Genomic DNA, 12,201 nt, shown 5'->3' with positions numbered 1-12,201 from the left:
GAGAGGGAGCTGCAGTACAGATGCAACAATGATAGTGACAATCTCATGGGCAACAGTATAGGTTGCAGCGATGAGTGGATAAAGGGCAGTAGGCCAAGCATCAACAACGCAGAGGACCGATGCCGTGGATCAGTGTGATACTTCTGCTAGGAAGTATTGCTAGAGCACATTCCTCGCGAAGAGGGAGTGTTGAGTTTTGGGTAGCATCGAATGTGCTTTAGCTCCAAAATTTTGTGGAGGGGCTAGAACACATGAGATCTCCATGACCCAGCAATCGTTTGGTGAAATTCCACCCGGATTGTATTTTTATTAAAATAATTAATATTTTTAATGGGGTTCCTAAGTCTAACATAGGAAAATTAAAATATTAATGGGTATTAATGAAAATATGGGTGAGAAGCTTCTGAGAGACGAGGATCAAGTCTATTTTAATCTTAGCCATTGATTAGAGATTATATCGCGGCCGTTGATATCTCAACAAGAAAAGTATAAAGGAAGACTTGAGAGTCATTTGGAAAAACACCGGGCAAATACTCAGTGACTCGAGGGAAATTGATTCTCAAGGAGGAAGAGTTCAATTTCAGAGGGAGAGTTGCAGGGTGAAGGAAGAGGAGGGCATCAACATCAGTCAGAGACTAAGGAGGAGGTGACGCAGAGCATCAAAGGGGCAGCGTAGAGGGATAGATCAGAGAGGCAGTGCAGCAAGGGACACAGTCCTCACGCAGAGATAACGTAGAGGTGACGCAATGAAGGCTGGAGGGTCTCTAGGGTGTCAGAATTTCTCCAAAGGGAGGAGGAAAATTATCTCAAGTGTTTTCTCAGAGGTTTCTCTATGTTCTGCAAAATCATTCCTTGTAAAGAGATTGTTGCTGAAGAATAATAAATAAACCCTTATTTGCTACACGGTTTTCCCGCTTTGGGTTTTTCTGGGGACTATTGTCCAAAAATAATGTGTTGATGTAATTGATTCTTGTGCTTGTATTTCATTGTTCTTTTCTCTATGTTATTATGTGACAACTGTTGTAGAATTTACTTTGATGTTTACTGAAGGGTTTTGTAAATAACTTATTGTGGAAAATAAGTAGGAGAAATAAATCAATTATTTTAGTAGAATTTTGTGTTTGAAATTTTCACATATATAGTGACAACCAGAGTGCCATTCATCTTGCTAAGAACTCAACATTTCATTCCAAGACTAAACATATACAGTTCAAGTACCATTTCATGCGGTTAGTGTTGGAAGATGGACAATTGAAGCTGGAAAAGATACACACTAGCCAAAATCCTACAGATATGTTAACAAAAGTTGTAACTAGGGAGAAATTGAGATTCTGCTCAGTTTCAATTGGTCTTCAAGTATGATGATGAAGATGAGAAACAACCAGGTCCAAAGTGGAAGCGTTGTCCAGCAAATGAAATAGCGATGGAGTTGCAATAATCTGTCTCCAAGTGGGAGATTGTTGGGTGTGGAGCTTGATTATCTTCTTTATTTAGAGGTATCCATGTTGGATCCTAGTTCCTAAAAGTGCGGCAACGAATTTGGGGGGGGGGCACAGTGATTTTATGACACCCTTAAAGCTAAAAATAGATGTAAATTTGCCTTGTAAAATATTGCAATTTCGTAGTCATTCTGGGCCGTTCATTAGGTGGATGATCTGACAGTAGAAGTTATGTTCAATTTAGGGTTTTTTTCCCTAGAAGGCAACCCCTTGATTTATATGAGGGAATTGTATTGTGGCGACGTATATGGGTGTATTCAGAACGAGAAAGACAAAGGAGACTGTGCGAGAGCGAAGAGGAAATTACCGCGGATCTGTTGTAGGTTGTATTTCTTCATTTTGCTGGATAATATAAAGGAAGCACTGGTTGTTTCTCCATGGACGTAGCCCAAATTGATGAACCACGTATATATGTGTCTCTCTTGTTTTATGTGTTTGTGTTTCCGCAATATTTTATGTGTACCATTTCTTTGTAATATATAATTTTCTAACACCATGTTTACCAAGCTCAGAACAGACTCGCTGCTATATCAATGGTCGATTCCTAGGCTTATGGTAGAACTTTACTTCTGTCTTCACCATGTTTAATAGCCTCCATTCTTCACTACACCAGCTATATTGTATCAATTCTTGGGAAATATGATTCAAAAAAAAGGGGAGAACAAAACTTTGAATCTCAAAATGGGTCGCGCAAGTTCACGATTTGCAAGGTTTCCAGACAAGAGAAAACAACATGGAAGCTTTTAGAACTTGATCTAATGGAAAATTTCTTCATGAATCTCAAAACTATGTCGTTCAACAAAGATTTTTTAATGTCTCTCGCAGGAACAAGTGCTACAACTCTCCATTATATGGCCCCTCTTGCAGATAGCTGACACGCAAGTCATGAGCTTAAATCCAATTGGGCACCCTTTATTTTTTAAATCATATCTTCAATATCCTCGATCTATTATATTTACTCCACAGGCCGATGCAACAGAATAAATTAACCCCTTCTTGGAGCTCGTGCAGGAGGACAATGCCATTGAGGAATCCAGAGTTGCGGCTGTAGCAGGACATATAAGTACAACCGTTGGACAGCCTTGTGAGACACTGGCTTTGGGCAAGTATTTCCAAAATATCATGTGTCTCCAACTATCAAAATTTCATGACCTTAGCAAATTACTCTCTCTAATCTTATAGCATTGGGCACAAACTGAGCGACAACAAAGGGCAGAGATGCCTAGACGAATCTCTCACACAAATTTCAAAACACAAGCTTACACTAATCTAACATACAACAACTCACATCTCTAGTCTAATCCTAGCCCTCCCTTAAGGCATTTACCCATAGACCCAATGGCTCTGATACCAAGTTAGAAATCAGTTTGCACACCAAAAATTATCTTGCATTACATTAAACACATATAAATACATTAATTATTGGTTTAAGATAGAAATATTATCTTAACCATACAATCCAGTTTGTTGAGAGAATATCTCAACCACACACCTAAATAGGACCTAAGATCTCATATATCTAACAAACTCCTAAAGAAAGCTAATCACTCCATCACAAGACAAGTAGGAATTATATTTTCCAAGTTGTATATAACACAGGGAAAATCTAATACCAAAATCTTATCAAGCCACTTTTTTTTTTTCTCAAAAAGAAAAAACAAACATGCTTCTATTAATAGAAAGATGTTCACGTTAGCATAGATTCCACTAATATACTGGTGGTTGATTACATATATGCTTGAATTTGCTTTAAAAATCCCCAAAGTTTTTATCCCAGATTGTACCATCGAGAAAAAGTGCCTATGTGTATCCAGTCTCATACATATGGAAACAAAATGTAACACAGTAAAAACCTTATACAAACCTTATACATGATACTGATAGAGCCACCTCTTCAACAAAAATCAAAATCTGTCCGCAGGAAAATACAAAGTGTGGCTTGCACAAGAAGGAAACTATAAGATGTCGATCTTCCCCACTTTAAGTAAAGAGTCATTGCATATCTCAGAGTAGTGGATTTCTCCCGGTCTTTTTATGCATCCATCCTTTGATAATGCATTTGCAACGTCGTTCTGCTCCCTGTAGATGTCTGAAAAGGTCAACCTTTGGAAATTACCAATCAACATATTAATGCGATTCATCCAAATGATATGCATGCAGGGTTTCCGCATCCAGTCTATAACCACTTTGGAGTCTCCAAAGATATTTATAGACTCAATTGAAAGCCATTCAGCACAGAACAATACCCCCATAAAGCAATGATCTCTGCACAGTTATTGGTACCTTCCCCACAATTCCAACTGAAATGGAAATATGAACCTGGTTCAATAACAACGTACAGCACACATCCACAAACATTATTGCAAGCCGCTCCATCGAAAAAACCAATAGGGAGTCTTTTCCAAACGTCCACCTGTTTGATAATTCTCTGCGAAACCTTTTTGGTAACAGGACCAATTTCTGAAAAATAAGCATAAGCAGCAATCCACATTACTAGTTATATTCTAACTTAACTGTTTATAACATAAGATGTAATATGAATTATTATATTGCTGCACAAGTTTATTACATTATCATATTATATGCTAAATCGCATAGAAGTACTTTCTTACATTCCCATTAATACAGGGGAGTGGGACTACGAATATAGGTTGGATTTAGTGATTTTCCCGGTACACTTCGTGTACCTTTACTGTCTTAACAAATCCGCAGGTGGGCTTGCTTTTGTTCTTGTTAGCTTAATTTTTTCGCTACATCTGTGATTGCCTCGAAGGCTGATGCATTTGCCTGGAAGAGGCGCGACTGCTCTAGATTATTTGCCGTATGGCCAGAAGATTTCTCTCCAAAAAATTTCAGTCTTGTTCAAGATCTGTCTCATAAGCCCTAACTAAAATTCCGTCTCGGCTTGCTGCTCCCTCTCTAGTTATTGCTTACATAAAGTAGCAGAACTTGCATTTTGAGAAGGTGACAGTCTCCTAGAAAATCTCTCTATTCTTAAGACGACCAAATTAAATGTAAATCTCACTTGTGTTTGTCATTTTATTAACATGTTATTGCATTCCATAAGATGTCGTATAAATTAAGATATAACCCTGCAATATAATGCAGACGGTGAATTTCAAATTGGTATCTATTTCAGCCAGATGCTTTTATTTCGTTTTATCACCATCTTTATTCCTTTTATTGATAGTTTATAAGAATAAATGATTTCATCTCAAAACCAATAACGACTTTCAATGCAAATGCATGATTATCATAGCTGGTTTATTCTTATTTTAATGATACTGATATTTTTATTCCTTTGCAGTCCCTGGGCAGTATTGTTGCATTCCAGGCTATGGTCTCAATTTCAACAATTGGTTTGTACATTGCATACGCTCTGCCTATTCTGTGCCGTATCACTCTTGCACGCAGAACTTTTGTAAAAGGTCCTTTTAACCTCGGTAGTTTCAGCTTATTCATTGGTTGGATTGCTGTTTTATGGGTTGCCACCATCACTGTCCTATTTTCTCTCCCTGTTGCATATCCGATAACAAAAGATACCCTCAACTATACACCTCTGGCAGTGGGGGGAGTATTCGTTTTAACTTGCGGTAGTTGGCTTCTACATGCAAGATATTGGTTCAAGGGACCTGTGGCAAATATTAAAGTGTAAGGAATAAAATCCATGCCTTTTCTAGTCTTAAATGTATTTATTTTTTGTAAAATAAAGATGGAAGCACCTTCTTCATTGCTTTCTAGGTAGAAACTAGTAATTATACAATGATAAAGTGTTTTTGAATTTAGAAATATGTTTTTCCATTACAATGGCATTTGCACAGGCAGTCTTGCACTCTTCATCTTCTCTATATTCCTATCCAAATCAAAGGTTTCCAACAAAAGATCTTCATGGATGAGAAACTTGTACTAGACTTTGAATGAAATTTGAATACGATTGTTAAAGCACATGTTGAAGATGAAAATCTTGATGGCTTAAAAACATGTACTTGAGTTCAATTGAAATTCATCATGATTATTAAGCATTGGTGTTGGAATTTCTAAATCTAACTATTAGAAATCCTTCTTGTACTTTCTGATTTATTTCTTCCTACTTGTTCTGTTAATTAGCAAGTTATTTACCATGTAAATACTGAAAATAAATACAAGTACAGTCTCAACACATACAGATCATTACCTAAAGGAACAACAAGCACACAAGTGACACCATTATTTTTGGATTAATGTCCCAGGGAAAACCCAATGCGGGAAAACCGGTGAAGCAGTTTCAGAATACAATCCAGGTGCTAGAAATGGCTCACCCAACAGAGAATGCCCTCGGCAGTAGTACCTCTCAGTCGGAGGCAGATATCAGCCCCAATTTGCCCTACGAAATCTCCTAGCGTCAACCTCTAGGGTCTGCGTCAGCCACTTTGGCCCAACGTCAGCCTTTCTAGCCCAGCGTCAGCCTCTCAGGGCTCTGCGTTAGCCTTTGGAGGCTCTTCGTCTCCCACGCTGGCCCTCCTCGGGCTCTGCACAGCTCCTCGCTGCTTCTGCGTGGCCTCTGGCTAGCTCTGCATCAACCCTCTCCCAGCTTCTGCGCTGATGCTCCCAGTGCATTCCCCGCCCCTCAGTTGCAACTTTGATCACTCCTTCGATTTCCTCAACAAGCCCTGCCCCAGAAAATCAAATTCTTGATCAACTCGGTGTATTCTCCAAGTGACCCTCAAGCCTCCTCTTATACTTTTCTCATTGACAATTCAACGACCGAGATTAAGTCTCTAATCAATGGCTAAGATTAGATCTAGCTTGATCCATGAATTTTGGATCATTCTTTATATTAATTCACATTAATATTTTATTTACCCTGAGTTTAGACTTCGGGACTCTAATAAAAATATTAATTATTTTAATATCTCCCAAACTGGTTAGATTCTTCTCAAACCATTTTTGGGTATTGGAGATCTCACGTTCTTTAGCCTCTCCACCAATTTTTGTGGCTAGAGCACATTCGATGCTACTCCAAATCAACACTCCCTCTTAGCGAGGACTGTGCTCTCGTAATACTCCTTACTGAGCATCACCCTGATCATCTGGCATCGGTCCTTGTGCTGATGCTAGGCCTGCTGCCCAACATCCTCTGCACTGCTGCATCATGCATTGCTAACCATGGCCCTGCCACTGCCACTGCTGCATCTGTACGACAACTTCCTCTGCATTCATGCTACTGCCCATGGCCCAGACACTGCCACTGCTGCATTTGCACTGCAATACCTCTCATCATGCTGCATCGTGCTTCCCATAGCACTGCTACTGCTAACTGTTGCACTGTGACTCAGTTACTAAGAAGTAAGTAACTGATCTCCCAACTCTGACATCTCTGTCAGGCTAGAAACACTCCCAATGTTGAAGCTCCTTCTGTCACTGACAAGTGCTCCCTCTCTAACCTCTCCGCTACTGCAACAACTCTTTGCATCTCGCATTGCTGCCTCACGCTATCTTGGGACCCCTGCACTATAGCTCCCTCTGTCTCTCCATTCGCATCTGTCTCTACCGACATCTACCAGTCTTGCTACTCCTCTTCGGGCTCTCGTAGCAAGGTATAATCCAAAAGGTTAGGTACCTCGAGGATCGTGCCCCTCATCGCCTGTAGTCCGTCTGACTACAACTTGATGTCTCCCCACTTCCTCTCAAGTGGCGTATGAGCACTCATGGCACAGTCATCATCTGTCTCCACTTCTTTCTCTGCCTTTGCTAGTGCAACCTTGGTCTTAGAAGCCTCTCCCTTGCTCTTCTTCCTCGAGCATTGGCTCACATAGTGACCCAGTTCCCCACAATGGAAGCATTTGACATTGGTGAGGTCCTTCTTCTTCCATTTCTCCTGCTTTCCCTCAGATGCTAGGGCATCCTCCTCCTCTTCCTCCTCCTTGATTCTGACCCCCTTGCCGCTGCTTCCCGCCTTGGTCAGCCTTCTGATCTCTTCTAGACGAAGAGCCGCCCATAGTTTCTCCCAATCTGGTAGGGTCAACCTGCCCAGTATGCTCTGGACAAATACCTCCCAATCCTCTGAGACTGTGTTCAATGTGGTCCTCACCAACATCTCCCCATCGGCGTGGCCCCTATGGAAGTCAGCTGATCTCGGATCTCCTTCAATCGACCGAGGAAGGTGTCTATTTGTTCTCCCTTCTTCATTTGGTATGATTGCAGCTGATTTTCTAGTAGCATCTTCCTTTGCATGGAAGTATGTTGATATAATTTCGTCAAGGCCTCCCACATCGCATTTGCCGTGTCCTTTTTGGCAATATGTGGTACTACATGGTCCTTGACCTATCAAGGATGATGCTCTTGGCCCTTGCCATTGCCTACTCATACTTTTCGTTCTCAGCCGGGTCAATTGGTATCGCTATTGTGTTTAAGGCGAAGTGCTTGAAATGATTTTTGTCTAGAACGGATAAGATCCCGTCCTTCCAGACTACGAAGTTTGAGGCTCCGTCCAGTCTGTCCTGATCTCTTACCCCATTCACTGCCATTTCGCTGGTCCTCTTTCGACTCTTCGAAGTCTCTCTACTTCCCTCCTGGAAGTTCTCGGCGTGACTCCCTCTGAGCCTCAATTCCCTCCTGGAAACCCCTTTGCCAATGTCGAGATGCTCCCACTCCGATTGTTAGTGCAGCTGCACCATTGATCTGGATTTCTTGGCTAGAAATCCTCGGCAACAACTCCCTCCTCCTTGGTCCCTCCCTACTAGGTACTGTTCTGACTACAGTACTCCACCAGCTTCACTCCGCAACTTACCCACAACTTCCTATGCCCCAACAAACTGAAGGTTAGAGCCTCTAGGCTCTGCGCAATCCCGGCACTAGCAAAATCCGCACCTCCTGGCCACGGGCGTCAATCCTTCCTGACTGAGAAAGGTGACCGGGCACTGCGTAGGTCAGGTCTGCTCCTCTCTGCCACTGCGCGTTGATCCTCTTCCCAGCTCGAACTGATGATGCAGGCACTGCGTCACCCCTTCCTTGTTGATTTTCCTCTAGGAACAACTTCTGTCACTCGGGACAGTTGTTTCTGCTGCTGCTCTGCTCGGCTGATGCCTTCAGTTATCCTGTGATCTACAACCACGCTCTAATACCATGTTGGAATTTTTAAGTCTAACTTTTAGAAATCCTTCCTGTACTTTCTGATTTATTTCTTTCTACTTGTTCTGTTAATTAACAAGTTATTTACCATGTAAATACAGAAAATAAATACAAGTACAGTTTCAACACATACAGATCATCAATTGAAGGAAAAACAAGCACACAAGTGACACCGTTATTTTTGGACTAATGTCCCCGGAAAAACCCAATGCAGGAAAACCGATGTAGCTATCTGAGGGTTTTATTATTAAGTAGTTTCAGAATACAATCTGGGTGCCAGAAATGGCTCACCCAATAGAGAATGCCCTCAGCAGTAGTACCTCTCAGTCGGAGACAAATATCAGCCCCAATTTGCCCCACGAAATCTCCCAGCGTCAACCTCTAGGGTCTACATCAGCCACTCTGGCCCAGTGTTAGCGTTTTTGGCCCAGCGTCAGTCTCCGTTAGCCTCTGGAGGCTCTTTGTCTCCCACGCTGGCCCTCCTTAGGCTCTGCGCAGCTCCTGGCTGCTTCTGCGTGGCCTCTGGCTGCTTCTGCGTGGCCTCTAGTTGGCTCTGCGTCAACCCTCTCCCGGCTTCTGCGCTGATGCTCCTAGTACTATCTCTGCGTCTTTGCTACTGCATTCACTGCCCCTCAACTGCAACTCTGATCACTCCTTTGATTTCTTCTGCAAGCCTTGCCCCACAAAATCGAATTCTTGATCAACTCGGTGTATTCTCCAAGTGACCCTCAAGCCTCCTCTTATACTTTTCTCGTTGACAATTCAACGACCGAAATTAAGTCCCTAATCAACGACTAAGATTAGATCTGGCTTGATCCATGACTTTTGGAACATTCTAACTCATTTTTATATTAATTCATATTAATATTTTATTTTCCATAAGTTTAGACTTAGGGGCTCCATTAAAAATATTAATTATTTTAATATCTCCCAAATTGGTTAGATTCTGCCCAAACCATTTCTGAGTATTGGAGATCTCGTGTGCTTTAGTCTCTCTACCAATTTTCGTGGCTAGAGCACATCCGATACTACCCCAAATCAACAATTGGGTGAAGATGACAATCAATTACAGTTGTTTATTTTTTTACATGAATGACAATACAGTCTTCTAGTATCTTGACTTTAAATTTGTAATTTACACTAGTGCATTAGTTTTAGAGAAAAATATTCAGTCAATGTCATTTTGTGATGTTAGTATTATTAGCTATTAAAATTATGTCATCGGATTATGTTATAGTTTCCAATTTCCTAAGAAGGTCATGTCCCCCTCACCCATAGCTTTTATAGGAGAAAGTGGAGTTTAGCTGAAAAAAAACCTTCAAATAGTCCTAGTGTTAGCCTGTAAAAAGACACTTGTGACCCTTCAGAAGGTCATACACTATCCAAGGTTATGGCAAGATGTAAGTCAAAGTATCTTCACCCCCTTTACTTTGTGAAGATTAGATCAGAGCCAAAACAAAGTCACTAGCAGGAACTTCTATAATTTGGAAAGCTCTCACTCTCACTTTTTCCTAATAGGTAAGTGGCTTGCTTGGAAATTTGGAATTGGCTGAAAAACCCAAATAGGGGAGGATCCATGGATCTGTAGTAATGGAGAACATAGGTTGTTGAATGATCTAATCGCCATCCTCAGATTCAAAGGCATTGTGACTTTAGAAGATGCTTTAGGAGAATGTAAGGGAAATTTCTGGAACCAGGGTTGAGTGCAGGAAAGAGAATTAGATCTTGATGGACAATTTGCAAAGTAAGGGGATTCATTGTTGATTAGATTGTCTATTTGTTCTATGAAATTAAGGTTGCAAGAAGATGAACTTGTATGGTCTCAAAACCATACAGAGGTTTATACAACATGCACTAGTTATGATGCCATGTTCCTAGCAGAGCCTCAAGAATGTTGGTAGTGAAAACCATTGAGTAAAATCTACTTCTTTGAAGGCCAAGTTATTCTTCTAGATCTTAAGGGAAATGGCAAAGTAATGGGACTCATTGGTGATTAGATGTCTATTTGTTCCATAAAATTAAGATTGCAAGAAGATGAACTTGTGTGGTCTCAAAATCCTACAGTGGTTTATATAGCACGCGCTAGTTATTAAGCCATGTTCCTAGCAGCGCCTCAAGAAGAATGTTGGTAGTGAAAACCATTATGGAAAATTCACTCCTTTGAAGGCCAAGTTATTCTTCTGGTTAGCTCTTAGAGACAAAGCTCCACTTGGGATATATTGCAAAAGAGAGATTGGTTGAGCCTATGTTATTTCATACTTTGTAAATCACAGGAAGAATCTCTTTAGCGTATCCTATTTGATTATATATTTTCTAAGGAAGTTTGGAAGGAAGCCTCCTCCTTAATAGGTACCTCGGCTTCTTGGAATAGCCCTACCCTTATAGAAAGCTTTCAAGAGTGGGTGGAGGAGCCCTTATTGCTGAATCATAGAGCACTCCCAATTATGGTCTAATGAGCATTATTGATCTCAAGGAATCATTTTTTTTATAACATGACTTACTCCCCACTGGAAGTATTTTATAAAATCATATTTTATATGGAACTAAGCACATTCCTAGTATAAAGCTACCATGATAAATTGGAATATGGAGGAGCCCTTACTGTTAAATCACAGAGCACTCCCAATTACTATCTATTGGGCATTGTGTATCACAAGTAATCATATTCTCTTTGAGAACATGACCTACTCCCCACTGGAACTATTTAATAGAAGCAGATTTGTGTATGGACTGAGCTTCAGCACATTCCTAGTACAAAGCCGACATGACAAATTGGAATCCTGGAGATAGATCATCTTATCCCTGGGGTTTTTTCAATGGGGGCAAGTCAAAGGAATCTAATTCTATGTAGTATGGGTGATATTCTGTTTATTTCTCCTACTCACAACTACTCTTTGAAGGAGAATTTCAGTTTTGATAGCAATAATTGGGCAAAACTGCATGCTCAAAAACTGCTGTTTAAGTTGGCAAATGGGAAAAATATGGTAAAACTTCAAAGAAGCTGCTAGTCATTTTAAGGAGAACTTCCACCATGTTTATAGGGAACACAATGCAAAGGTTGATGAGTTGTCTAAAGCTGTTGTTTTTGGTCAGCCAGTGATTTTTCTGTAGAGGAACTCAGAATGGAAGGGAATTTTTCCCTCTCTTCATAACACTTAATTTTTTGTAATAATTTTTTGTTTTTGTTATCTCTCTAGAGGACGTGTATGGCAATCTTTTTTTCCGACCCACCCCTTTTTGTTTGGGCTTAGAATTCTTTTTAATTATAGTACTTCTGAATGTTAAGGTTCTAATGATCTTTTGATAGATATATGTTGAGATATACCGAGACCCATGATAGCGATGCTTGGCATTCATTGAATGTAACTCCTCCTCTATCGAATACAAAGCTACAATTTTTCCCTTGGAAAAAAACGCACTTGAACTTTACTTCTTGATAGTTTGAATTTCATTAGTGTTTTATATTTCTGGTTGTATTGTATCTTTTTGTTATTGTGAATGAAAACATGTTGGTGATTTTACATCTCTTATTCTGAGCTTTTAACTCCATATTTTGTTACAACTCCTTTCTTGGCATGGTTTTAGCAGCAAT

The 12,201-nt window shown here is 40.4% G+C and overlaps 1 protein-coding gene across 2 annotated transcripts in view; it reads left to right on the top strand.

The window, feature by feature from the left end:
• Nucleotides 1-5,194, top strand: part of LOC149174612 (amino-acid permease BAT1 homolog) — a 360,103-nt gene extending 354,909 nt beyond the window's left edge. For both annotated transcript variants that reach the window (XM_089422640.1, XM_089422639.1), the window contains one exon: nucleotides 4,807-5,194. In XM_089422640.1, coding sequence (XP_089278766.1) covers nucleotides 4,807-5,154 — 348 coding nt within the window. In that variant the 3' untranslated portion in view covers nucleotides 5,155-5,194. The remainder of the gene's footprint in view (nucleotides 1-4,806) is intronic.
• The last annotated feature ends 7,007 nt before the right edge of the window (nucleotides 5,195-12,201 follow it).

The sequence above is a fragment of the Pinus tabuliformis genome, chromosome 4_1 (assembly GCF_031772625.1).
Source record: "Pinus tabuliformis cultivar Carrire ecotype Pingquan chromosome 4_1, CPIR1, whole genome shotgun sequence".
NCBI lineage: Eukaryota > Viridiplantae > Streptophyta > Pinopsida > Pinales > Pinaceae > Pinus > Pinus tabuliformis.
Note: the sequence above shows the minus strand (reverse complement) of the source record. Positions and strands in the feature narration are given on the sequence as shown.